Below are 27,771 nucleotides of genomic sequence, written 5' to 3'. Positions count from 1 at the left end.
CGTGGCACAGTGCAGGCTGGACCCCACGCCTGATACCTGCTTGGCCGATACGGCGTCCCCATCTGAGCATCTGCCTGGCCTTGAATGGCCAGATAACGGCTCAAACCCACCACTTTGGAAGGGCAGGGACCCCTTTAAAGAGGGCTTGGCAACTGGGCAGAGACAGAGAACTCAGAAAAGTGGCCCATGTTCCATTCTCGCCAAAGGGCATCGGATTATGACTCGGGCAGCCTTACCTTGGAGTATGTGCATTTTAACCACGTTCCCACGGTCGGACCTGTTTCTGACCTTGTGCTTCAGGGTGTCTGCAGCCTGCTGAACACAAACACAGAGTAAATTCTGCTCTCAGCCTCGGACAGGTGAATCACCTAGTTTTAACTTTAAAAGAAGCGCTTTCTCTCTCAAAGGGAAAGAGTCGTTTATGCATTGATTTTATGGATGGAATGGGCAAATGTCCCCGTTCTCCTCCCCTTTGATGAAGGAGGACTCACAAAAACCTCCCTAGTGTTTCAGGATGGAGAAATAAGATAAAGAGGGGAAAAGCTTGGGTCCACATCAGGCCTGGCAGGAACCTCTTCGTTATATGAATAAAGCTGTGGGGATGCTCGGATGCTTGCATTGTCGCCCCACCCAGTCCACTGTCTCTTCCAACAGTCACAGGTTAACAGAGATGAAACGTGGAGTTCCCATCGTGGCGCAGTGGTTAACGAATCTGACTAGGAACCATGAGGTTGCGGGTTTGGTCCCTGCCCTTGCTCAGTGGGTTAAGGATCCGGCGTTGCCGTGAGCTGTGGTGTAGGTTGCAGACGTGGCTCGGATCCCAAGTTGCTGTGACTCTGGCGTAGGCCGGTGGCTACAGCTCCGATTGGACCCCTAGCCTGGGAACCTCCATATGCTGCGGGAGTGGCCCAAAGAAATAGCAAAAAAAAAAAAAAAAAAAAAAAAAAAGACAGAGATGAAACGTGATGAAACGTAACCCCCATCCTTCCAGGTAACACGACATCACATGCCCTCCTCCTGTTTCTCCCTCAATTTCTCTTAGGAGGTGAAAATGCAAATCCTGCAGGGCCAGACCCACCAAAGGGAGGCCGTGTAGGGAGGCATCATTCACTGAGTCTCATCGTTTTCTTTCTTTCCGTTCTTTTTCTTTCTTTTTTTTTTTTTTTAGCCATGCTCATGGCATATGAAGTCCCCAGGCCAGGGATCAAACCCATGACACAGCAGCAACCTGAGCCTCAGCAGCGGCAATGCCAGATCCTTAACCCACTACACCACCAGGGAACTCCTCATTGTTTTCTGGTTCATGGGTTTGTCTCTAGGGATGATGTGGGCAGTGGCAGGGCCATAACTGGACCTCAGGGCTCTGAGTTCCGGGCCCAGAATTTCTGGGTTTTTAGCCCACTCTGTTGGATCTCTTCACTGGCCTGTGGGTGGAGCCTGGGGGTCGTGCCAGTTCTGATGAAAGGCAGTCCTTCGCCAGGTGGCGGAAACCACAGCCTCTTGGGAGTGAATCGGAAGAGCCCTGGAGCGCCACTCCTTTCTCCAGCCCCTCACTAGAGTCCAGGCTTGAACTCTGCCCGAGAGGAGAAAGACACCTCTTGGCCCTTCTTTCTCTGGACGGTGCTGACACCGGCTAAACAGTCCCTATCATACTCATGAATTCGGGTGGCAGACAGGCACTCGGAAGGTAGAGACTAGAATTTCCCCACTCAAATGCGAAAGGAAAGAGAAACAAACACAGTTCCTTTTGCATAAGCTAGTCTACATGGAGGGAATAAATATTAAGGCTCTACTGTGCAGCATAGAGAACTATATCCAATGTCCCGTGATAAAACATAATGGAAAAGAAGAGATATATATATATATGTCTTTTCTATTTTGTCTTTTCGGGCCACACCTGCAGCATATGGAAGTCCCCAGGCTAGAGGTCAAATTGGACCTGTAGCTGCCAGCCTGCACCACAGCCGCAGCAACGACAGATCCTTTAACCCACGGAGTGAGGCCAGGGATCGAACCCACGTCCTCATGGAGGCTAGTCAGGTTCATTACCGCTGAGCCTCAACAGGAACTCCGGAAAATAGTATTTAAAAAAGTGTGGCTTTCCCGTCATGGCTCAGCAGAAATGAACCTGACTAGGAACCATGAGGTTGCGGGTTTGATCCCTGGCCTCGCTCAGTGGGTGAAGGATCTGGAGCTGCCGGGAGCTGTGGCGTAGGCCGGCAGCTACAGCTGATTCGACCCCTAGTCTGGGAACATCCATATGCCGCAGGTGAGGCCCTGTAAACCCCCCAAAAAAGTCGAGTTAAAAAGTGTATATATACACGTACAACCGAGTCAGTGTGCCGTGCAGCAGAAATTATCACAACGCTGTAGATCAACGACGCTTCAATTAAAAAACCAAAAACACAGTTCCCACTGTGGCTCAGAGAGTCAAGAACCCGACTAGTATCCATGAGGATGTGGGTTGCATCCCTGGTGTCGCTCGGGGGGTTAAGGAGCTGGGGTTCCCGCAAGGTGCAGCACAGGTCGAAGATGTGGCTCAGGTCCTGCGTGGCCGTGGCTGTGCCGTAGGCTGGCAGCTATGGCTCTGATTGGACCCCTAGCCGGGGAGCTTCCCTATGCCATGATCTGGCCCTAAAAATCAAAACAGACAAACAAAAAACCAACACATGATACCGTTTGCCTTTAAATATGCAAATAAGCTCCATATATATGTCCATAGGCCCCCACCCTATTAGTGAATTGGATTTAAAACAATCTGATTGCTGCTGAGAAAAGCCTATCCGGAGAGAGAGGGAGCTGGCCCACCAAGCTCAGGGCCTTCACGTCACCGCCTTCCGGCCCCACCGCATCTCTGCAGGGATCCCCGTGCCCCCCAACCCCGCCGCCATCAGGATGACCCGGGACATTCTTGTTGAAAGCTAACGAACAGAGTTTCAACGCGAACCCCGCTGATCCCACTGCCAGAGTCTCCGTTCCTAGGATTAAGACCTCACGTGGCGGGGGGGGGGGCAGGGCCCCGAAATTCTCCCTGCTTCTGCCCAAGTCTGGCATTTGGAGACCCAGAGCCTGGAGGGTAGGTGCAGGACGACGGGAAGGTGGCACAAGGTTACCTTGTCACTCTCCAGACGTCTTCTTTGCTCATGGAATGCAGGCGGGCTTCTCAGGGCTGAAACGGAAAGACGGAGACGTGAGCGCAGGGGGCTCGGGGCCCGGAGCGGCTGGTGTGGCGGGCTTTGCCGGGGTGCTGGCGAGCGGTGCGCGGTAGAGGGGGCTGTGATCACCTTCAAGAGGCCACAAGCAATTCAAGAGGAAAGACCTGGAGGTCCTCAGCGTCCCTGAAGCCACAGGACAAAGAGGAAGGCGGCCCTCAGGCCTCAAACAGGCGGAGCAGCGGAGGCAGAAGATGCGACAGGAAGGGAAGTGGCAGAGACGGGGCATTCCAAGGTCCTGGGGAAGGGCAGGCCTAGGGGAGGGGGCCAGGCAAGGGTCTCGTTTTGGGGGTGACCCCCCCCCCCGCCCTCTTTGACTTTGCACTGCCTTTGAGCGCAGACGTCCGGGTGGAGGCTGCAGTCTGTGGAGGGGCCGTGTCCCACCTTGAGGGAGGGGCCTTTGACTCTGGGTCCAGCGGGGGGGGGGGGGGGGTCGGTCCTGAACATGCAACAGAAGGGTGCTGAGTGGGAAGCAGAGAATCCGACGTCGAGGGCTGGAAGGGACCTTGGAGATGGAGAAGTAGAACTCCAGGCCTGAGCAGGATGGGGAAACTGAGGCTCATGTGAGGGGAGGGACTCGTCCAAGGTCACACAGGTAGGGCTGGAAGCCTAGGACCTCTGACACCCTAACTCCTCTCAGGGTGTGATGTTCAAAATGCCAACTACTAGGCACTGGTCCATCACAAGCCCATGAAAGCTGGAAACAACCTGGACCGAGTGCCAGCCTCCCTTCTCTCCTCCTCCCGGCTCACGGCAACGCTGCAGGATGATGCAGGAAACTGGGCCCTAGCAAAGCAGCCGCGTGTCATTCTGCAACATTCCACATCTGTGTTGGTTTTCCTGATCCCCTGGAATGACTAAAAGCAGGACCCGGTAAAGATGGCCTTTCATTAGAGGTGAGGAGCTTGGTCAGAGGCTATGGGATGGCATCTTATATATATTGCGTTGTAGGTCTGGACAAGCTGCTGCATCCCAGGATCCAGGATTCTAATATTACGCTGACAGAGGTCCACTCTCAAGCCACAGGCAAAGAGATATACTTCCAAACGTGGGCTGGCATAAAAAAAAAAGGGGGGATTTCTAGCCAGATGGGCTCTTGGGCTGTGTGGGTGAGAGTGTGTGTGAGTGTGTGTGCACCCCATTGAGCTGTAGGACGGTGCTAAATGTGACCCCTGCTTTCAGATGGCATTGGTGGACATCAAGTAGATGCCACTGTTGTCTGGGCAACTGGTCGACCACATCCTCTACTGAGGATGCTGCTTGGGTACCGACTAAGGCATCACTCTAACTCGTCCCTTCTCACTCCGACATCCGCAGTGTTGACCAAAGGAATGTCCAGAAGAGTCCCAGCTGGCTGCCCGGTGCCCAGCATGGTAAACAAGCACTGTCCTCCTCGACTGGACCAGAGCCCAAGAGGCTTTCTGACAGTATAAAAAGAACGGACTACCTCCCTTGAAACTCACATTTCCCACTGATCGAAGACTACCAGTTTCTCTTTGCTGCTTTTCACTCTCAAAAGGAGCCTTTCTGCCCAAACCTGCCCTTTGAAATGGCCTCTTTCTCTCTCCATTTCTCCCCACTCATTGGCTCTGAGGAATCCTCTGGAACGACGTGCAGGGCCACGCTGCTTGTGCCTTTTCTCTGGTTTGGGTCAGGCCGCCATCCTGAGTCCAGAGGCTTGCCTTTCAGGGCACTTCATCACAACTGCAAGTTCTACTGATGGTGTTTTGAAAGCATCTCCACTTTCCCCAGGCCACTGGGTCTTAGGACTCTGTGTGAGTCCAGGTGGCTCTGGGCGGTCTGTACAACCTGGACCTATAGGTCCGACAGCCTGATAGCCTGGTGGTCACCTAGGCAGGTATTATATATTGGGGTGGCTTAATCCCTTCCAAATCCAGAAAAGGAATTGATTTTCGTGTGGCCTTATTAAGTGGTGAAAAAGAGTCATGCCTCCTCTCCCTTAAGAAGCAACCCTAAGGGAACAGCCTGAATCTATCTTGAGAAAGCGCTGACATTCCAAAAACTCATTCGCTTTAATTGGGCTCAGGACTTTGGAGGAATTTACCTGGGATTCTTGTCCCAGAGGCTCTTTCATTCTTATTATTCATTCTCCTAAGAAACACTGCATATCCTGGATCTTAGCTTGTGGGGCTATAATTCATCACTTCTTGGTGTTAATAATTCCCCTGCAACGTGATCGTTTGGTCCAGTTCTCCGATGCCAGGAGCACAAAGGTCTTCGGGAACCTTCTGCCACGCAGTGGGAGAGGCTATGCCCATGCAGGAAGGATGCTAAAAAGGCCCACCGACTGCATTTTACCACCCACTCTTTCAGGGCTTAAGGGGTGTTTCGTGGGGTGTCAGCTTGGCCTGCCACGGCCCCCCTGACTGACAGTTGCCTTTTCTGGGGTGGTTGTCTTAGCCACCTCCCCTGAGGGCCTGCAAAAGCCATAAGGCATGTCCCCTCCCCGCCTCCACGGTGGCTTTTTGGAAAAATACATGAAGGATTGCCTCTGCGGTGGCCCTGGAGGGTGATCAAGGGGCAACATTTTATTTAAGGGATGCTGGCTTTTCGGACTGAAAGGGAATTTGGATTTTCTAAATTAAAAAAAAAAAAAGTCACTGTAATTTCCAATGACAATACAGTTGTAAGCTCGCTCAGCCACACATGGAGCTCACTCCCGCCCCCGGAGGAAGACGAATCGCTTCTCACAAGGGAATTCATGTTCTCGCTGCGGAGTCTGGTTCCGGGCTATTCCTATTTCTGTCCCCGCAGCTCCAGCCAATTTGGGTCAGCTGTGTGGATAAACATTTGCTTACTTGGAGCGCAGCAAACGATCCCAAGATAAGAACAGGCCTCCTGCTGGTCCCCGCTTCCAGCCTTTCTGCCTCCAACAGGACCTTGGAAGAGGGAGGAAACGGGCCAGGAGCCAGGGTCCGGGCGGGGGCGGGGGCGGCCGCCGGAGCGCTGGTTCGCAACGTGTGGCCTGGGGACCCGCATCAGCAGCATCAGCTGGAAACGGGTCAAAACCCCCAATTCTCAGGCTCCAGCCCAGACCCACGGGCTCCCAAGCCCCGGTGGGAGGCGGGAGCCAGAGGGGTCGGCATTTTCAAAGCCTCCAGGGGCTGCTGGGGCTTTGGCGTTTCCAAGGCCAGTGGGTCCCGATCTGGAGTCCTCGGGCATCTGGGAGTTCCAAAAGGAAGGAACGAGGTGTCTAGGACTGATTTTTCAGTGTGTCAACGAGCCGAAGGAGAAAGCTATGCGGGCCCGGAGAAAGCCTGCTTCGGTTAAGGGAACAGTCCGTCTCCACGGTCGCGGCCTGGAATCTTGACAACGTGGTTGGGAACTGGTTGTTCTCGTCTGAAAGCTCTGGCTGGTAAGTGTACACACCAGGAATGAATCAGAGACAGCTACACGGATTAGTACCTCCTAGAGATAAGGCTCTTCGGGAGGAAGACAAAACTAGTTCAGACCTCAGGTCTCTAGCAGTGATGGGTCTCACGGAAGAGCCTTGGGTGACGGGGATTTGGGAGCCAGCCCTTGGGCTCTGTCCCTGCTTTGCCAGCTATTCTTGGCCCGGCCTTGGAAACGACTGCCAGTCCTCCTAGGGTCGCCGTTTCCCACCGCTAAGATGGGCTTAGTAAGGCTTGTCCTCCTTGGAAACTGTATTGTCCCTTTAGGCTGCCAGAGGACTGTCCCTTCAGTCCCCCACATGGTAAGTCTCGGGGGTCTGAAACGAATGCACTTTCCCCTGGAGCTGTGTACTCTCTGAGGCCCGGCTTGCACCCTTGGAGAACTGAAGGCATCATATGTGAACACCATGGGATGTCTCAGAAGGGTTCAAAGACAAGTTCAAAGTACGCCTGGAACCCCTGGTTCACTAGCTTTGGAGGAAAAAGCAACGAGAACATGGCAGGAAAAGGCGGGGTGGGGTAAAGAAGGAAGTTAGGCGCTTTGACCCGAAGCGGCTTGGCATGAAGAGCCAGGGCAGCTTCTCCTCTCTCTGGATTTGAGATGTTAGAAGGAGGGCAGGAGACAGATCAAACCCTTGTGCCGTGTTCTGCTCAGACAGACAACAGTGTGTGGGAGAGTGCTGGGGGGAGAAGCCAAGTCAGATGAATGCACTGGAGAAAAGGGAGGCAGGCTTTGCCCGGTCAGCTTCTCAAAATGATCAGGAAGCTGTGGGGGTGGCGGGGGGGGGGGAAAGAGGGGGTGTGGGGGGTACAGGAATTGCCCCGCCATTCTTCTTGCTATTCAGAAGGACCACAGAGTTCGGGGATTTACCAAGGCTTGGCAGTAAGTATGTGGCTGCTGAGGCTTGGATTAGTCTGCAAAACAAATAAAGGCAGCACCATTCACAGACAGCTCATCGCATCTTTCCATTCATTTATATCCACCAGGTCCCGCACCCGGGCTGCCCGGACAGTTGGTCCCGGCCAGCGGTGCTTTCTCTGAGTCCCTGCGCAGAAGTCGCAGCCTTCCTGGGCCCCTGGAGTGCAGGTGAGTCCTCTAGTCTCGTTTTCTGTATTCCAGGAGAACAAAGTAAGGTTCCCGCCTCTCTCCCCCGGCCGTGCACAGGTCAGCCCCCCTGTACCAGCAGAAGGCGAGGGAAAGAGAAGGTCACTTCCTTCCTTCCATCCTCCCAGAGGGTCACTGCCATCAAGCACTGGGACGTCGCCCAGTATCCTTCCTGGGCTTCACTCAGCAGGAGCCAGTTGGGGACCTTCTAGATTTGGAAGATCTTTGAAAGAGAATTCACAGCGGACTCCTCTGTGCTCTGGGCCTTCCTCCCAGCACGTGGTCAAAATATCTACCGAATCGCTCTCTGGTTTTTTTTTTTTTGCATCTAAAACTCATCTTTCTGCACTAAGGCTTCTGAAGCGGATGGAATTAAATGCCATCGTTTAAGATTCTACCCAAGAGAGTGATGCCCAAAGAACAGCATGCAGTGGAGGAAACACGAGTGAGAAATGACGGGCGGACCCAAGCCCCATTTGGGGAGGCGGCTGGGCAGGGAGGAAACAGGGGACCCTGATGGCCTCGCACAGACTTGAGCCTGACGGGAGGTGGGGGGGTGTGGGTAGTGGTGACGGCAGTGGCAAAGCCACCCCTCTGAACTCCAGTTGACCGTGACAAAGCAGGCAGCTCGAAATCTCCAGTTTGAGATTCAGAGGTAGGATTTTGGAAAGGAGTCCAAACAATAACTTCTTAAGCTAACAGTTCTCTGTGAATGTCGAGAGGCTATTTCACTCAGATTTTACAGCTCTCATGAAAATGTGAATTCCACATGGGACACTAGAAATGTGAAATCAATCCTAGAAGCCAGCCTGGGCCCAGGCTTCTGGTCTGAGAACCCTTCCGCACTGTTTAAAGCTGTTGTAGGGGTTCCGTGCTGGCCACAGGACTGTGCCTTCCTTGACTAAATTCAAGGAACAATGTCTCTAAATGCATTCAAAGCACAGGAAGGGAAAAATCCTGAACCTAGAATGCACACAGGTAAGAAAGGAGTCCGTGCCTAAGAGAGGTGGTTAAGGGGGCAGGGTGCTTCGAGGAGAGAACCCGAGCCCTGATTGCTGTGGCCCGTTTGAGGCTCATCAGTAACTTGGAAACCTGCGGGATGCAAGCCCAAGAAAGAGGAAGACATTAAACGCAACATATGTGGATGCGTTTCAGTGCTCAGCTGAAAATCACTGTGGTTCCACTCAGTGGAGTCAGAGGAGGAGAAGCCCTGCATTTAATCACCACTTTGGTTTCGACTCAGTGGACTCTTTCACTCTTGGTCATGTTGAGATGTGGTTTATGATACAGAATCCCAAACCACTGCATTAAAACCCTTGGCTTTTCCTTGGCATTTTCACAGACCTGTGTCTTGACTTCCCCAAATTTCCAAATGAAGTTTGGGGGCCACAAAATACTTGAGGATCGATACTGACGTCAGTGCTTTTAAAGTTCCAGTGACTCCTTTTGAACATCTGAGACAAGAGCCCCTTTCCAGAATCAGGAGACGCAGGCCTGGTCTCAGCTCTGCCGCAACAGGAAGAGACTGCACGTCTGTTGCAACGGACAAGGCCCTTGTGGTTTCACCTCGCGGACAAGGAAAGACTAATTCTGCCCAAGGACAGCAGGTGTTTCTGCCGACCGGCTAAACACAGCGCTGCTGTGAGATAATAACATAAGGACAAGGAACAGCTCACCGCGTCATCAGCTTTCAATGTACGCAATTTATGACAAGCTTGAAGATTCAGGGGGAGGACGGCAGTTCTTTCAAGTGTTATGGATAATGTGAGATCGTGTTGGCAGTTTTATTGCGCATGCACTTAAATTCTCACAGATCAACTCTGTAAACAGGACCGCATCGGACCCTGGTCTTGGGACGTCTGAAAGGCTCTTACACCTGCCCTGCTGGTCTCAGTTTTCTGAACGTTAACGACAGCGTGGCTTGAACCAGGGCAGGGGTTTTCAGACTCTGTTTGAAGAGGACCAGGGCTCCAGGGAGGATAATCAGGGGTAGCAAGGAAGGATGAGGGGCGCCGAGATGTGGCACGGGCCCCCGACCCTGCTCTAGCCAGTACATGTACAATACCTTCAACTACTAAAAAACTGAAAATCGTGAAATCACAGGATCTCTAATGACGCTTGGCTCGGCCTGCCTCCCTTTGACTCTCTCCTTCGCTCCTTTCTTCTTTCCTTCTGCTTCAAAAACTTCGAATAATAGAATGAAGACATAAAAAGCCCTCTCGTGGAACACAACGAGCTCCATCTTGAATTACGCTCTGCGGGCTTCCTAGCACCTTTCCCCCTAAAATCATGAGTCTCTCCAAAGGACAGTGTTGCTCACTGTTGTCCCCACAGAGCCTGGCCCTGTACCTGACATCGGGTCTGGTTCCTTAAAAAATGTGTTGCATTTGATGGTGTTGAAAGGACCCTGAGACTGTGGGTTCCCCTTGCCTTCTCCGGAGCAGCTGCCTTTAGGCATGTACCCCTGAGGGGTTGAGTGAGCAGATGGCATATTTAACCTCTCCCTGGGTGAGGCTGCCAGTTCTGCCCCCTATCTCTCAGCAAGTGCAGAGGCTCATCTGGGTCTGGTTTTCCCAGAAGAACTAAGAAATCAAGGTCGGGGGGTTTGGCCTGCAGGGGGCACCTGCTGTGGCTTTGACATTTTTCCACGGCAGAACCTGCACCTTTGGGAAGCCTGGTTAAGAGGAGGTGGCTGAAGACTATGGAAAATTGATGACACTTAATCAGCCTTTCTCATTTTGCTGAATTAAAAAGAAAACATCATTGTACTACTCATAGGAATTTTTTCTCCAGCAACCGTCTTAATTATACAATAGACTATGGATGCAAAATTTCTGTCAAGCAGTATTTTGTTAATATGTACACTATTTGATTTGGGAAATCCTAGAGAACAAAATAGTATATCTTCACCGGACCCTGCTCCACAAATGGATATTTAAATTTTTTTTTATTTATTTAAAAAAATCAAATGGACAATTCATATAAATTCCATTTTTTTTTTTTTTGTCTTTTTGCCTTTTCTGGGGCCACTTCCCACAGCATATGGAGGTTCCCAGGCTAGGGGTCGAATTGGAGCTGTAGCCGCCGGCCTACACCACAGCCACAGCAATGCCAGATCCGAGCCGCTTCTGTGACCTACATCACAGCTCATGACAATGCCGGATCCTTAACCCACTGAGCGAGGCCAGGGATCGAATCCGCGACCTCATGGTTCCTAGTCGGATTCGTTGACCACTGCGCCACGATGGGAATTCCCCATGGGTGTTATTTTAAAAATGTATCACAAGGTTCATTCCTGTCTTTATTAGGTGTTTTACTGATTCCCTGAGATTTAACCCCAGATGCTAAAAAAAAAAAAAAAAAAAGGCTTATCCTCATTCAAACACCAGCTACAAGACCCAGGCTTGGATTATTTTAAGCACATGGGCTGAACTCTGAATCAGCGTGAACAGCTTGAACGGACAGAAAGGTACCGGGTCTCTCTGCTCCAACTGCCTTTCCAGAATTAAAGGAGAGAAACACCCATGAAGGAATAGATTATTTTAATCCCATTGAAATTGACACTCTCATCTTACATTGGAGGGCATGTGACAGAGACTGAAGTCTGCTCAGAGGATCCTGGCGCATCTATGCTTGTCTATAGTCCACTCTTGTGATCATTCCTCTAGGCCATGGTTCAACAAATTTGATTCTACACATTTCCAACAGGAGTCAGAAGAAGACTGGCATGGTCAGCTTCAAGTGCAAATATACTGATCTGACCAGAAGTCTGCAGACCCTTGGTCTCTCCTGTGTTTTAGCACCTGCCCTGGTGGGCTGACTAAGATGCAACAGGCCACACAGACTTGCTTTTTCATTTTCTCATCCTAGTTGTACATATTATTGAAGCAGCCTTTCAACTGCAGGGTGAGTTGTCTATTTTGCACTCAGCAAAGTCCTAAAAAAGTTATTCAGCTGTAAGGTTACCTGCTATTTACTGTTCATAGGGCTAAGCCAGGAACAAAGAGCTGTGTTTGAATTACCAAAGGAAAGGGCCTGAAAAAGCCTTGATTCTTTTCTGGCTCTGAAGCACTGGCTATACTTAAAATATTTAGATCATGGGTCACAAGGCACCAAGGTTACTAACTGCAGGACATTTGTTATCAAGGGCAAATACTTGTCGCATACGCAACCCTGAAGTTAACAGTCAGGACAAGGACCTGGATTTCTGCAAGAGTCACTATGGATCTTTAAATTTTGTTCAGGGAAGAAGTTAGAAAGTATGACACAAAGGAGCAGAAACTGTGACATCACTCATCCAGGATTTCTCCTATTCCTATAGGACCCAAAAGTTAGCTTCGATTGCTATCCTGGCAGGAAATTATAAACATATCTTCTAAGAGATATGATAAGCCTTCTTCTTTGACCCACATGATGGACGGTAATTCAACGTTCTTTCATTTATGCTAGAATGGTATTGCTGCTCATTATTCCAGAATTAAGCACTTGACAATGTTCAATTAAATGTGGACTCAACCACCCAAACAAAAGTGAAACTGAGGAGGTGAGAAAGAGATGATGTGACTGGTGCTTCCAGAAAGAAGGGTGATTATCTCCAACACTAAAAGCAGGAGGAATATCCATAGTGAACTGTGCTTATCCTATAAACAAACTCACCACGTTGGAATTTTAGGTACCACCTATATGTTTACAAAGAAGCCCGTGCAGGTGACTGGTATTGGTGGCCAGTCCTCCAAGGTCTGGGATTCCTGCTGACACAGAGCCTGTGAGGATCTTGGGAGACCCACCACCGGAATTAGGCTATGACCCCTGGCGTGCTTTCCAGCTCCCAAATTGCATGGTCCCACGGTACAGAGCAGTTAGTAAGAGAAGCAGCGACTCACGTGGTATGATGCCTTCATTAGCCAGCTGTTCCTGGGTCCTTCTCTGTTGAAGTCGTAACTGTAAAACTTAGAAAAGGAAGCATTAGTTTGTGAGTTGGGCTAAGACTGATTACAATCACTTCTAGTCACCCTGTATTTTTTTTTTTTTTTGTATCACTCTTTTTCATGTTATTTCTGGAATGGCTCTGACAGTGTTCATGGGAGGTACACTCATATTTTTGTTGTAGACGTGGAGAAAGAAGGAGGAGACAAGCTGAGGGGGTGGCAGGGCTTTGCAGCAAGTGGGTAACAACCAGAGATTAGAAGGCCTGTCTTCTCTTTGAAGTGAATGCCATTGTCACACCCTGTGCTCCACAGCCACTGCGACACCATCTGGGAGATGAATGCCTTCAGGTCATGCTGGGAATGTGGCCATGATTTCAAAAGAGGAGACAGAGTAAAGAAAGCTGGGTCCTGGAGCTCCCTGGTGGCCCAGTGCTTAAAGATCCAATGTTCTCACTGCTGTGGCATCGGTTTGATCCCTCGTCCAGGAATGTCCACATGCCATGGGTGAGGTATGCCCCCCCCAAAAAAAAGAAGAAAAAAGAAAGAAATCTGGCTCTCTCGAGTCTCATCTGGGTATACATCCCATCGCCAGCCCCTTCAAAGCGTGACTCCCTCCGGGCAAGGGGCTCAACCTCTTTGACCCTCATTTTTTTCATTTGTAAATGGGAACAATGCCTACCTTGCAAGATCACTATAAAGTTTGATAAAACAATTTATGCAGGAAGCTTAGCAGAATGCCTGGCACATAAGTCATCAATAAATGGCAGTACTATGAGAATCTGGAATCTACCAGGACATTCAGAGAAGGACATTTGAAGTCACGCTTTGTTTGCTCAAAAAAAAAAAAAAAAAAAGGACAACATCATAAATTATCTAAACTATAAATTATAAAACTTTATGTTACTATTCCATAGCACAAATAGATTATATATAATCATATATATGATACATATTATAAGTGTAATATTTATGATTTTTCTCCTTCTCCTCACCCCTTTCCTCCTTAAAAAAAAAAAAAATCTATCTTTGGACTTTCACATTTTCTCTGGAAGATTCTGAGTTCGCCATCTTGGTTCCTGGGTTTAAGTTTCTCAGGATAAGAAAAGAAAGAGCAGAAATTTTCAAAGAGAAGGATTCATTTAATCACTTTATAATGAAAAGAGGGCTGAAGAATTGCTTTCATGACAATAAAATTGGAATGGAGAGAAGAGAAGCTAAAATGAAAAAGGATAAATGGGTTGATGTTCAAGTTTATTTAGTATTTTAGAGTGAGGCGTCAGAGCATATCCAGTCACCAGATACCCTGAAAATAACAGAGAAAGACAATTTTAAACAGTATTGCTGGAGTTCCCATAGTGGCTCAGTGGTAACAAACCCGACTAGTATCCATGAAGACGAGGGTTTGATCCCTGGCCTCACTCAGTGGGTTAAGGATCCTGTGTTGCCATGATTGAGCTGTGGTGTAGATGGCAGATGTGGCTCGGATTCTGCATTGCTGTGGCTATGGTGGAGTCTGGCAGCTGCAGCTCTGAATTGGACCCCTAGCATGGGAACTTCCATAGGCCACAGGGGAGACCCTAAAAAGACAAAATAAATAAATAAATAAATAAACAAACAAACAAACAAACAGTATCGTTACTGGTTTTGAATTGAGTTCTCCCCATCATTCTTCGGGAGAGACCGATGTTGTTGAGTTGCTCTTAATTACTCTTGCTGGCTAGACTGTGCTTCACTGAATAGCCTTTAATGATTCCATCTTAGGACGGAACAGCAAAGAGGACTGAAATATTTTACTTTGTGGATAAATGAAAAAGACAATGAGAATTTATTGTTTAAGTCCTCTTTCAGACCGACATTCTCCCTAATAAAAACTGTAAACTCTGAACAAAAAGTGAAAAATGATGACCCGAGGATTCTGTACAGTAGCAAAACCAGGCGGATGTAAGGAGAGGCTCACACTTGGGGAAGTGACTGACATGGGAGTGAATTTCCCACTTTGGCATTGGGGGGCTTTGCCTTGAGGGTGGCCTGTAGTCATGAAGCGACAAACCATAGATACTTAAAATTCCTATAGGAAACCCACGCATCTTTCTGGCCGGAGGAATTGAGGAAAGGCATCCAGACAACCAAGGCTGACCACCCGGACGACAGGATTCCCTACCTCTGTGTCTGCATCTCCACAAGTTTCAGGTGGAGCCCTTAATAATGTTTCCATGGGATGGATTCAAAGCAACACAGCCAGGTTTAAAACTACACTGAAATTCTAACGCCTGTGCACGTAGGCAAGAGAGAGCTTAAAGTATGAATCTACCTCTGTTAATTGTGGGCTAAAACAAACAAATCGGCATTCTCCTGAGAACTATAAAATAACTCAGTCTATGTAACATAAGATTCACAATGTCTAGGGTGCAATCTACAAGTACTCTACACACCAAGAATTAGGAAAATGGGCCCCATTCTAAATGGAAAAGACAAGAAACAAATGCTAACCTTGAGATGACCCAGATATTGGAATTATTAAACCATGACTTCAGTTATTTTCAGCTATGCCCAATGAAGTAAAAGAAAACATACTTGCAATGAATGTAAAGATGGGAAATCTCATAGCAAAATAGAACACTTAAGAAGAAACAAAATGGAAACATTAAACGAAACAGAATATCCGAAATTAAAAATTCACTGAATGGTACAACCACTATGGAGAACAGTATGGAGGTACCTTAGAAAACTATACACAGAACTACCATATGACCCAGCAATCCCACTCTTGGGCATATATCCAGACAAAACTTTCCTTGAAAAAGACACATGCACCCGCATGTTCACTGCAGCACAATTCACAAGAGCCAAGACATGGAAACAACCCAAATGTCCATCAACAGATGATTGGATTGGGAAGATGTGGTATATATACACAATGGAATACTACTCAGCCACAAAACAAAAACAAAATCATGCCATCTGCAGCAACATGGATGGAACTAGAGACTCTCATTCTGAGTGAAATAAGTCAGAAAGAGAAAGACAAATACCATATGGTATCACTTACATCTGAAATCTAATACATGACACAAATGAACCTTTCCACAGAAAAGAAAATCAAGGACTTGGAGAATGGACTTGTGGTTGCCAGGGGGGAAGGGGAGGGAGTGGGGTGTATAGGGAGCTTGCTGTTAAAATTGCCTTTGGAATGGATTAGCAATGAGATCCTGCTGTGTAGCACTGGGAACTATGTCTAGTCACTTATGACAGAGCGTGATAATGTGAGAAAAAAGAATGTATACATGTATGTGTAACTGGGTCACCATGCTGGATAGTAGAAAATTGACAGAACACTATAAACCTGCTATAATGGGAAAAAAATAAAAACAAAAATAAAAATTCACTGAACGGGCTTAGAAAAAAAATGAGTATCAGAGGAATGAGTCGGTATACATGAAAACAGATCAAACGGAAGAAGAGGAAAATGATGGAGAAGGTAGACAGAGCCTCAGGCACCTGTGTCACAATATCAGAAACTCGAACATCAAACAGTTAGAGTCCCAGAAAGAGAGCAGAAAAATAGTTGCCAAAACTTCCCCAATTTGACGAAAAACAGAAATTCACAGATTCAGAAAGTTCAGCAAGCCCCAAGCCCAAAGCAGATGTAGTCACAGAAAACCACACTTAAGATACATCATGATCCGATGGCTGAAAACCAAAGAGAAGGCGAAAATCTTGAAAAGTAGCCACAAAACACCCAACACATTTACATAAATTGGTTTAAATAATCATGGTCTTCCCATCAGAAATCACAGAGTCCAGAAAATTCAACCAAATGCAAACACAACAAAACACTGTCCACCCAGAATAGAAAACACACTGTAGGAATGAAGGCACAGAAAACATATGTTTGGGTAAAAGGGAAAAACAGGATCACCTGATGGCAGCAGACTTCACCGCAATAAATGCATAAGGAAATTCTTCGGGCTGAAGGGAAATGAGTCAGAAGGAAATCTGGATGTTCCAGAATAACTACAGCAAATCGGAAATGTATGAGAATATATTATAAATATAAATTATGTGTTTATAAATTTATATAAGTTAATTTTCTATTATTTATAGAAATATATATTATTGACTCTTCTGTATTTTTAACTATATTTATTAAATAGAAATAATTACATATGAAATATAAATAAATATATATCTTTATATAAATTATAGATATAAAATGATTACAGAGAAATCATAGCACTGCCTTGTGAGGTTCTTAAGGTCAGATGACAATTATAGGAGTTGCCATCGTGGCGCAGTGGTTAACGAATCCGACTAGGAACCGTGAGGTTGCGGGTTTGGTCCCTGTCCTTGCTCAGTGGGTTAAGGATCCGGCGTTGCCGTGAGCTGTGTTGTAGGTTGCAGACGCAGCTCGGACCCCGTGTTGCTGTGGCTCTGGCGTAGGCCGGTGGCTACAGCTCCGATTCGACCCCTAGCCTGGGAACCTCTATATGCCGTGGGAGCGGCCCAAGAAATAGCAACAACAACAACAACAAAAAAGACAAAAAGACAAAAAAAAAAAAAAAAAAAAAAAAAAAGGACAGAATTAAAGGGATAAACAGACAATTCCAAAATCATAGTACAAGATTTTAAGGTTCCTGTCAACATTTGAGAGAACAGGGTAAAATATTACTAATGACACAGAGAATCGGAACAGTATCAACCATCTTGATCTGACTGATATGCATAGAGCTCTATGCCCAATAACCGCAGAATGAACACTCGTCTCAAGTGTACCAAGATGTACTGGGCCATAAAACACGTTTCTATAAACGTTAAAAAAAAAAAAAAAAGAACTTACATAAAGTACTTCTCTGATAACATTGGAATTAACTAGAAATTGGAAGCAATGTACTATTTAGGAACATACCAGGCAGTAACTTCTAAATAAATCATGGGTCAAAAAAGAAATCGCTGGGGAAACTAGAACTATTTTGAACTGAATGATAATGAATATGCAACACATTACAATTTATGGGGTGCAGCTAAATCAGTGTTTAGAGGGAACCTTAGTGTCTCAAGTGCTTATGTGTAAATCATCAATGACTTACGTTTATACCTTCATAAGCTGAAAAAGAAGCACACCCAAAATAAGTAGAGGGGAGAGAATAATTAAGATTAGAGCAGAAAGCGTCAGAATAGAAAGCAGACAAGTACCAAAGAAATCTAACAGAGCCAAAGGCTGGTTCTTAGCAAAGACCAATAAAATTGACAAACCCGTAGCTAGACTGATTAAGAAGAAAGAAGAAAAAGAGAAAGAATAAATTTTACCAATATCAGGGATTTTAAAATGAGCTATGACTGCAGGCCCTAGACATGAAAACGGAAAAAAAGAAACTGCTATTAATAAACATGTGCCAATAAATTTGACAACTTAGATAACATTTCTTGAAAACTACAACTTACCACAACTGATACAAGAAGAAATGCAGAAAAGACTTGTGGCTGCCTGATGGGAGGGGGCGGGAGTGGGAGGGATCGGGAGCTTGGGCTTATCAGACACAACTTCGAATAGTTTTACAAGGAGATCCTGCTGAGTAGCATTGAGAACTATGTCTAGATACTCAAGTTGCAACAGAACCAAGGGTGGGGAAAAAAAATGTCAATGTAATGTATACATGTAAGGGTAACTTGATCCCCTTGCCGTACAGTGGAAAAATAAAAAAAAAAAAAAAGAAGAAATGCAAGTCTGAACAGTGCTATATTTAATAAATAAAGTACACTGATTACCAAAAGCCTGCTCCCCCAAAACCCTATTCCAAGCCGAGATGGTTTTACTAGTGAATTCTATCAAAACATTGTGATTTTTAATACGTTATTTTCCAAGTTCTTGATCAAAGAACTTCAATACATATTATACCAATAGTAAGATCCCTCAATTATTTTGTATTTCAGTATCATAGATCTTAATCCAATTAGGGAAAAAGTTTATATAGATAGCCCATTGTTGGAGTCAACCATTCTGAAACCGTTCCAGTTCTCTAGATACTAAGATATTTTGACTTAGATTGAGTGGATTAAGGTAATAGAAGAGAAAAATATGAAAACACTTCTGAACAAAAAAAAAATTGGAAGAGGCGTTCCCATCGTGGTGCAGCAGAAACAAATGTGACTAGGAACAATGAGGTTGCAGGTTCAATCCCCGGCCTTGCTCAGTAGGTTAAGGATCTGACATTGCTGCGAGCTGTGGTGTAGGCCGGCAGCTGTAGCTCCGATTCCACCCCTAGCCTGGGAACTTCCATATGCCATGGGTGTGGCCCTAACAAGATTAAAAACAAAAAATCTTTAAATTGAAAGAATCTGGTGGTATGGGAATAATAAAGAGATTAATAAGAAAACAGAGATTAGAAGAGAAATATATATCCCCATATGTGGAATCTGATGTATGGTTCGAGGCTAGACCATAATTTATTCTAAATAGTTGGCAAACTATAGATAATCTCTATCAGGTATTAAAACATTTTCCTTTGCTCAGTGATTTGTAATGTCACCCTCATCATTTGCTAAAGTTCTCATAGGAGCCCTGCTCTGTTTCTAGGTGCTAAGTTTAATGTATACTAATTTATACTTCTCGTTTTTTTTTCTCTTCTTAGCAGCAAAAGCAGCAAATGTCTTCTGTTTCAAGATGGCAGACAGAGTACACAACCAATTCCTATAAATAACAGAAATAAAGTTTTACAAAACCTACACAGTCCCAGGAAAAGAAGAAAAGGATTCATGGAGTTCCCTTGTGGTGCAGATGGGTTAGGGATCTAGGGTTGTCACTGCTGTGGTTTGGGTCACTGCTGTAGCACAGGTTCCATGTCCGGCCCAGGAACATCTGTATGCTGTGGGCGCAGCCAAAAAATTTTTTAAAATTCCACAAGAAGAAGAAGAAGAAGAACAAGAAAAGGATTCCTTAGTGGATTAGAACCATGAGCTAACTCTGAGGACAGAAAATGAATATGGAATTGACTGGACTGGAAAACTACCTTCTAAGACATATGCAAGTGAGTTCCTGAAAGCCACGCCTAGAAGCCTTCTTGTCTTGGAGCAGGAGGGGGGGTCTAAGGTGCCACGTATCAAGATTGTTAGCTGGGGTATCCAAACCAGAGGTCAGCCGTGTCCTGCACCCTCCACACCTTGGACCAGGCATCGGCGGTGAGGGATGCGACAGTCTACAGCTGGGAGTGGTAAACACAGCATCTCCGCAGACACTGGGGTGGGCTTCAGATTGTGCAGCAACGTGTCTTCTCCCCACCGACTGTGCTGACGGGCACATCAGACAGTCTGCAAGGTGTCCACAGGGCACAGGGGAGGGTACAGTCAAGAATCCCCTAACCCGGGAGCAGGTGTTGGCACCATGGTGAGAAAGACTCCAAACTCCCAACAGAACAGCAGGAACACATGGAGCAGATCTTCCTCAATTAAAGATAAAATAAAAGGACCACCTCCCATCCGCTGGGATGGCGACTGTTTAAAAACCGGGACAGAGCAAGTGTTGATGAGGATGGGAAGCGCCGGGAAGCCTGTGCCCGAGGGCGAGAATGCGAGAGAGAGTTCAGCCGCGGTGGAAATCAGGCCGGTGGCGCCTCAAAAAGTGAAACCAGAACTACCACACGATCCACTCTCGCACTTCTGAGAACATGTCCAGAAGACGTGAGACCTGAAGAAATACTGGTACATCCAGGGTCACAGGAGCTCTGTTCGGTGTATCAGGAGGTGGAAGTGGGAGTTACCCAAGGCTCCATCCATGGCTGGATGGGCAAGTGCAACGTGCTCTATACGTGCAACAGGATATTATTCAGCCTGAACGCGGAAAGAGGTTCTGACACCTGCTACTGCATGGATGAACCTCGAGGATATTATGGGAAATGACCTAAACTGGTCACAAAAGGACAAATGGTGTATGATTCCACTTACATGCAGTATCTAGAGCAGGCCATTGCACAAAGGCAGAGCAAAGAGTAGTGCTTGTCTGGGGATGAGGCAGGGGACGTTATTGTTTTCATGAGGACTGAGTTTCGGTTTTGCAAGATGAAAAAGATCTGAAGACAGCTGCTGGGATACAACCGTATGACATGTACTTAATGCCACTGGCTGTCCTCTTAAAAACGACGAGAACGGGCAGTTTGATGTGTGTTTTACTACAATTAAGAAAAAATAAACCAAAGATTAAAGTAATGCTTAGTTCGTTAAAATAAACAAATTCAAGTGGGTGGCTGAATGAATGGAGTTACAAACAAGTTAGGAAGCTGGAAGATGGAGCTGAGCCACTCTCTAGAACACAGCAGAGGGATAAAGAGTGGACGGCAAAAACAATACAAACTCCACGCAGAACCACCGCAAGACACAGAAAAGCTTCCAGGAAAAAAGATACTCGTCCTTGAACTACAGATAATATTATCATTACTTGATTCATGTACTCGAGGTCCTTTTTCCTACAGGTTTATGTGGGATCACACTGTAAGTTTTCCTCCTTTTTGTTTTCTTCTTTTTGCCATTTCTAGGGTCGCTCCCTTGGCATATGGAGGTTCCCAGACTAGGGGTCGAATCAGAGCCGTAGCCACCGTCCTATGCCAGAGCCACAGCAATGTGGGATCCGAAGCCACATCTGCGACCTACACCACAGCTCATGGCAACGCCGGATCCTTAACCCACTGAGCAAGGCCAGGGATCGAACTCTCAACCTCAAGGTTCCTACTCGTTAACCACTGAGCCATGATAGGAACTCCAAGTTTTCCTTCTTTAGCTGCTTTTTTGGGGGGGGGGGGGCTGTACCCATGGCACGAGGAAGTTCCCAGACCAGGGATTGAACCCACACTGCAGCAGTGACAGTGCCCAGATACTTAACCCGCTGAGCCACAAGGAAACTCCATGCTGCTTTTTTTTTTCTCCCTTCCGTTTGGTATCGTATTACTTTCATTTGCTACCTTTAAATGATTTCCAACACAATTAAAACACAAAATTCTGCTTCTTCCATGCTGCTCTTTTTAGTAATATATCACAGATATATTCGGATGCCATTGACCACCCTTCAAAAGAGACTATTTTTTAAAAGATTTTTTTTTGTAGTTGATTTATGATGTTCTGTCCACTTCTGCTGTACCGTAAAGTGACCCAATCACACATACATACATACGTTCTTTTTCTCACATTATCCTCCATCACCTTCCATCACAAGTGACTAGATACGGTTCCCTGTGCTGTACGGCAGGACAAAAGAGACTCTTTTAGGAGCTGCAGCGTATTTCATTTTTTGGATATTCCAGCAGTGATTGAATCAATTATTGAATAATTCGTCTGTTTCCCATCTTCCACCAGGAACAACAGCAGCAGACATTCTTTGTGGTTCAAGCTATCACTTTAGGACACACTCTTGGAAGGGGAATTGTTTGAAGGCTTGTGTGTCCATCAAGCAAACAGCCCTCCTGAAAGGCTGACCTGATGTCCTCTCGCCAGTTACTGCCGAGCTGGCAGGGCTGCCCCGAGCCCGTGGCCTGGCTGCTCTTATCTCTTGGAAGCTGCTCCAGGGCCTCCCGCCAGTGAGGCCGGGGGCCTGGCTGCCCGGCCAGCGCTCCACGCCTACAGGGAGAGCCAGAGACCCAAGGGCACGGTGATCTGGGCAGTGGAATTTGTCCCCGAGAGGCTGCTCCGCGGCTGGAGGTGGAGACCAAGTGACCATGGCCCTTGCCGAGCTGCTTCTCGCTTCTTGCTGCCGGGGGGACAGAAGCCTTCCCAGCCCTCCAGGCCCCGCTGTCCTCAGCCGTCGGCGGCCTCCCTTCCCGGTGGCTACCTCCTGCTTGGCCGAGGAGCACTGCCCTCCCTGCTTTCAGCTTGCCCGGCTCTTTGGGTCCCCAGAGCCCTTGGCAAACATCCACGGCTCCACGGAGCTAAAAATACTTTTCAGCCCAGGCCTCCCCCTCCCTCCCAGTTCCAACCACCTGCAAATTACAGGTACCTGCTTCCCTTCCTCTGAGGCCATATGGTTACCTGCGGGAAGTGAAGGGATAGGAGTCTTGCTGTCATTTCCATGGCATCTCAATATGTTCTCTTAGGCTTCTGGCGTTGGGGTGCCCGTCTTTCTTAGCTTTCAGAAACAAAGCAATTTTTTCCCCTCTATTTTTGCCACTGTCGTCAGAATGGAGAGTCCTGTGTTTGTGCTCGTTGCCTTTTTTTTTTTTTTTTTTAGTAAGTTTCTTTATTGAAAAAAATCAAAATTATTACGATGCTATTTTTAAGGACAAAATGAGGCAATGAAAAACAATGCGATCTTTTCTCCTAATGTTAAAATATAACACGACGATTATCGTGCTGAATTTTAGTTAGGCAATATTTATAGCATCCGAGAAACTTCCAGAATTTGCCTAGGAGCCAGTAAGAAGATGTGAGAAGATATTAAGGTTGAAACTAAAAGGAATCCCCAGCACATGCTGTTCTGTAGTATATAATATTTCCATTAGTGATTTTAATCTACTCATAAAATTATCAGCTCCACAATATTAAATTCTCTTCAAGACTGATGATTAGCCCAATTTGATTTTCTTGGTACAAAGGCATGTATTTATATGAATCAAGGAGCTTCTTTATTCAGACATTCTGGGCTCTTGATGTTGAGTTCTTCATTGGCTGGCTTTTCTTGTCTCGGTTCTACCCTATCTGGAATATTCTAGACTTAGATTTTCACGTCTGGTAGGGAGGATCTTATACTACCCTTCTTTTTATGAATGTGTCATGACCACTCAAGCCTGTTTTTCTCCAGAAATGAAATTCAGGATGTGAGCAGCAAGTTCCACCCTCACCCCAAGAACCTACCCCCCCCAAAAGCAGAAGGAATATATTCCTTCAATATTCTATAATCACAGGTGTATCACAGCCAGAGAAGCACTACCCTGTTTAATGATTATTAAAGCATCTGTAGAAACTTTTGGATAAAGTACAGCACAGGACCAGGAAGAGATTCTTGGCATGCAGCTTGGGTGGCGGTTGGGTACCTGACTTAGGAGTGGGAGCTAGAATATTTCGACACACCACTGGGTTGCAACCAGAGCATGTCACCTGCCTGTGCCCAGCAGAGGAGGCAGGGCCATCCAGGATGGGAAGGACCAAGCTGGTGAAGACAATCAGGACTGATGGACACTGTGACCTTTCTCTTATCACACTAGACAACCACCCAGCCACATGCCCAGAGCTTTGGGCAGACCTTTCCTGATGCAGAAGAGAGGCGGCCTGATGGAGCAAGGGTGAGAGTGGAAAACACAGACTCTGATTCCACCAAGCTGTGTGACCTCAGGCAAGTCACTCGGTCTTCGAGCCCTAGCCTTCTCATCTGCATACGGCAATAATGTCAATTATAAGTCACAACCAGTTTCACAGGATCACTGGGATGGAGTTAATGAGTGATATCACTTTCTAAATCATACAAGGCTATCCAATACCTTTCTCGTTTTATATTACTCACGGTTGCTTCTGGTGAAAGCTCACCTGTTCAGTTCGGTTACAGAATTCAGAGAAAAGGGAGCTTTGAGTTACAGTGGGAGTGCTCGTGCATAAGTTTAAAAAAGTCATTGCTGCCTTTAAACACTGGCCAAGCTCAGACGCCAGTTGCTGGGGGAAGTGGTACAAATTGGGAAGGAAGGATTATAGGTATCTTATGGGAAGAAGTGGCTGGAGGTATGGGGTTACTCGGTATAGAGAGCGAAGTGAGAAAGACAGAGGACAGAAGAGGAACAAGCTGAGTCAGTAACTCATCACAGATCAGTTCTTTCGTCTTCCTTTTCACTTAGCTCTTTTCCCTGTCTCTCTGGCATTGACAGAACTGAGAAGTGCCAGTTTCTGGGACAGAAGGTTTTCTGTAAATCGCCTTATTGAACCCTCCCACCCATCCTGCAGTTGAATGAATTCCCATCACTGTGTTATAACCCATAAGTCCCAGCAGGTGTAAATAGCTCATCCAAGGCCATAGAGCTATGAAGTGAGGTTTAAACCCATGACTTTGGACTCTGAAGTTTTGCCCCCGGGTGCAAATTCCAAACAGAACCATTTGGATGATAGAATGGTCACTTCTGCCAGGTTAAATCTTACGTTTTAATGTAGTTCTTCCATTGGAAGGATTCCTTTCAAATGAAGAACCAGGAGCCACCAGGACATAAGGTATGTTTCATGCTCCCTGCCTCCTTGGTAACTCAACGTAAGGGACCCTCAGCTCAGCATCACTGTCCATACTGCCTCCATAGCAACAGCCATGTAGGGTACCATTCTATTCTTGGAGCCAGTAGGCAGCTGGATGACTATTCCCACCAATATAGGTGATGGGCTCAGCTGAGTCTTTGGTTAAGATGAGGCTCCTGAATGATCCCAGGCTCTGATGGCATCACACAGAGTTGTTGCCATGGTTTTGGCCAGAAGTATTGCTTTTCTGAGGATTGCAAAACACTTTATGTTCCAACCCCCTGCTCGCTCATTCCTGACAGAGTGGAAAATGCGTCTCCTTGGCTGAAATGTTCCTCTTGAGTCCAGCCCAAAGATGACATTTTTAGGAAAGTTTGAGAAGAATCCTGGGGCTGTTACTGAGTCACGATAGAGTAGAAATGGAGCTTTTCTATTTAAAGCGTTTTGTGCTACTGTTTGAAAATGTCACATTGCTAAGGGAACAGTGGACATGGAAAACTTTCCACTTGCCATCAACAAAGGAAGGTCGTTACTGAGTGTGATGCCATGCGGTTGAAGAGGAGTTCTGTTACCTGTCTGACCAAAATAGAAGCAGACTGATGGGCGCCTGATTTAATAATATTGGTCCGAAAAAGCCTGGTGCTCCAGGAAGGGGTCACTCATCTGGAATGCAGCCCATGTCACTCCAGACCCCTCTCTGCTCCAACACAGTTGTGACTTGAGACAGGTCCCAGAATCTCTCTGGGTTGCAGCTTCATGTAAACCCAAAGGAGAGGTTAGATTAGCTTAGATCAGGATTTTCCCAATTTTCCTGATATTAAGTCACGAGGGGCCTGAAAAAAATCTGCAACATTTCTCTGGTATCTTTTCTGGAGACTGGAATCCAGCAGTTCTGGGGTATATATATTTTAGCAAACATTCCAGGAAATTCTGAAGAAAAAGTGGGCTTGAGAAATAGAAATAGGCAAATATATTCTATGCAAAAATGAGAACATGTTCTTATACTGTTTTGTGTCTGGCTTTTTTACCAGACAATATATTGTCACTTTTTGTACAGGTGTATATGGGTGGGCTCTCATCTCCAATGACCACACAGAATTTTGTCATGTTTCGACACCTGTTTCACAAATCCCCTTTTATTGTACATTTTTTTTCTTCCAGGAATGATGTAGCCTTGGACTCCTGCTGGGACTACTGGAGGGCTCTCATCTCACTACATCCTTAGTAATAATGCAATTAAAGAAGAGAAAGGCTTTGCTAATCTGATTAGGTAATAACAGTATCCATCTAATTTCTAATTAGTCAGATACATTGCCATAGATTTGTTGCTTATTAGTATCCTTTGTGAATGGCCGGATAACATTCTTTGCAACTTGTTACATTGGGATTATATTTTCTTACAGTTTGGGGAGAGCTATTTATATTCGAAGCACATTAAACATAGTCACATGCGTTGTAAATTCCTCCTGGTCTTTAGTTTCCATTCGATTTCGTTTGCGATGCTTTTCGGCATTTAACATTTCTAGCCACGATCCTTTGAAAAATTCATGATTTGGTGTACACTTTAGAAAAATCTTCTTCATCTCCAAATTACACATTCACTGAACTGTTCTGCTATTTTTATGGTTTTGGTTTTTGCATTTGACTTTGCATGGAGAATTAATTTCAGCATACAGTGTTTAGAAAAGGCTTTAAATACATTCTCAAATTGTTAACTAATTATTCTAATAATTAATTTCTAATCAGAAGGGTTTCAGACACCGGTTTTGTCATATAATATTTATATATACTCATACGCCCTTGACTCTGTTTCTACTCTTTCTTTAATGTTGACATTGACATTTTGTTTTGTTTGTTGGCATGCTAGATTGATCCTTGGTTTAAATATATATTTTGTACGGTGTGGGAGTTTCATCTGGTTTACCCTCAGCTCCCCAGTTCCATAAACCTTGTTTAGATTTTGCCAAAACCAAGCCTTCAGAATGACTCCCGAGTATGTGCAAAGTTTCAAGGGACCAAACAGTAGAAAGCAGCTTCTACTTAACACCACTGATATATATGAAATTAAGATAGTGCTACGTGTTCATATGAGATGTTTACACGTGACAGGTAGGGAAAGTTCAATCCAATGCAAACTCAGTCTGAAGCAGTTCTGAATGTACGGAGGATTTTTAGGGGAAAAGGGAGCAGACAAAAGGAGAGAAAGTGAGGATGGGACGAGGGGAGAAAGAGGAAGTTAAAAAAAGAGGAGAGTAGGAAAAAGGTTAAATTTTTTATTGTGAAAAGACATTTGTGCATATATGAATATTTATCCCAGTGATGGCTATTAATTCATATGTATTTAGTAGAAAATAAAAGATGGGTTAACTCAGGGGCACACGAGGTCCTGCTCCAGGCAGGAAACAGGTGGGCCAGGTGCCTTGGCAAAACTTTGGATTTGTAAGGCTGTGCTTCTACTTGTATCATGAGCTGTCTCCCTGGGTCCAACATGGAGGTGATTCTAATTCTGAATGGGGAGGGGGCAAGGGTGAGGAAGGCAGGGGAAGGAAAGAAGGAAGGAGGGAAGGAAGGAGGAAGGGAGGGAGGGAGAAAAAGGAAAGAACAAAAAAAAGAGAAAAGAGACCTATTTTTACACTTATGGTAAGAATTTCAGAATGAATCTCTTTGCTCAACTGCCTAGATAATTTGGAAGCCTCAAAATGGGAGCCAGAATTATTCATGGGAGCCATCTATCCTGCTCCAATAGCTGAGTTCGCACTTATCCATCCTTGAGTTTGGCCCCTATGGACAGAACTGGCAGGTCCAGTTGAAACCCAGAAACCTCTCCTACTGCCACCAACCGTGGAGAAGAGCTGCCTTTTCCTCCACTGGGTACAGGAGACTTTTCATTGCTTCCCGCAATACTGTTGCCCCCAAACATTAAGACC

The 27,771-nt window shown here is 46.1% G+C and overlaps 1 protein-coding gene and 2 long non-coding RNA genes across 23 annotated transcripts in view; 1 reads left to right on the top strand and 2 right to left on the bottom strand.

Annotated features, from left to right (window-relative positions):
• MYOCD (myocardin) overlaps positions 1–27,771 on the bottom strand; it is a 484,310-nt gene that overhangs the window by 47,659 nt on the left and 408,880 nt on the right. For 6 of the 20 annotated variants that reach the window (XM_084982873.1, XM_084982870.1, XM_084982868.1 and 3 more), the window contains 3 exon segments: positions 12,614–12,679; positions 3,114–3,169; positions 237–312 (listed from right to left, as the gene is read on the bottom strand). In XM_084982873.1, the coding sequence (XP_084838999.1) occupies positions 237–252 (16 nt within the window). In that variant the 5' untranslated portion in view covers positions 253–312; positions 3,114–3,169; positions 12,614–12,679. 20 annotated transcript variants of the gene reach the window in all.
• On the top strand, positions 6,152–21,653 carry LOC110256112 (uncharacterized). Of its 2 annotated transcripts, none has more exons than XR_014821896.1 (3): positions 6,152–6,588; positions 7,613–7,712; positions 19,291–21,653. It is a non-coding gene; the product is annotated as an uncharacterized LOC110256112 (long non-coding RNA). The 2 variants fall into 2 exon arrangements; XR_002337382.2 differs by having other exon boundaries at positions 19,288–21,653.
• Positions 21,154–26,931, bottom strand: LOC146398411 (uncharacterized). Its single transcript, XR_014821897.1, has 2 exons — positions 21,594–26,931; positions 21,154–21,404 (listed from the first exon to the last, which is right to left on the bottom strand). It is a non-coding gene; the product is annotated as an uncharacterized LOC146398411 (long non-coding RNA).

Source organism: Sus scrofa, chromosome 12 (genome assembly GCF_054392235.1).
Source record: "Sus scrofa isolate SSC_HxYL_T2T_F1_AM1 chromosome 12, Sscrofa_HxYL_maternal_Yorkshire_Landrace_v2.0, whole genome shotgun sequence".
In the NCBI taxonomy this organism is placed as follows: Eukaryota; Metazoa; Chordata; class Mammalia; order Artiodactyla; family Suidae; genus Sus; species Sus scrofa.
This window is presented reverse-complemented; position numbering and strand designations above follow the sequence as displayed.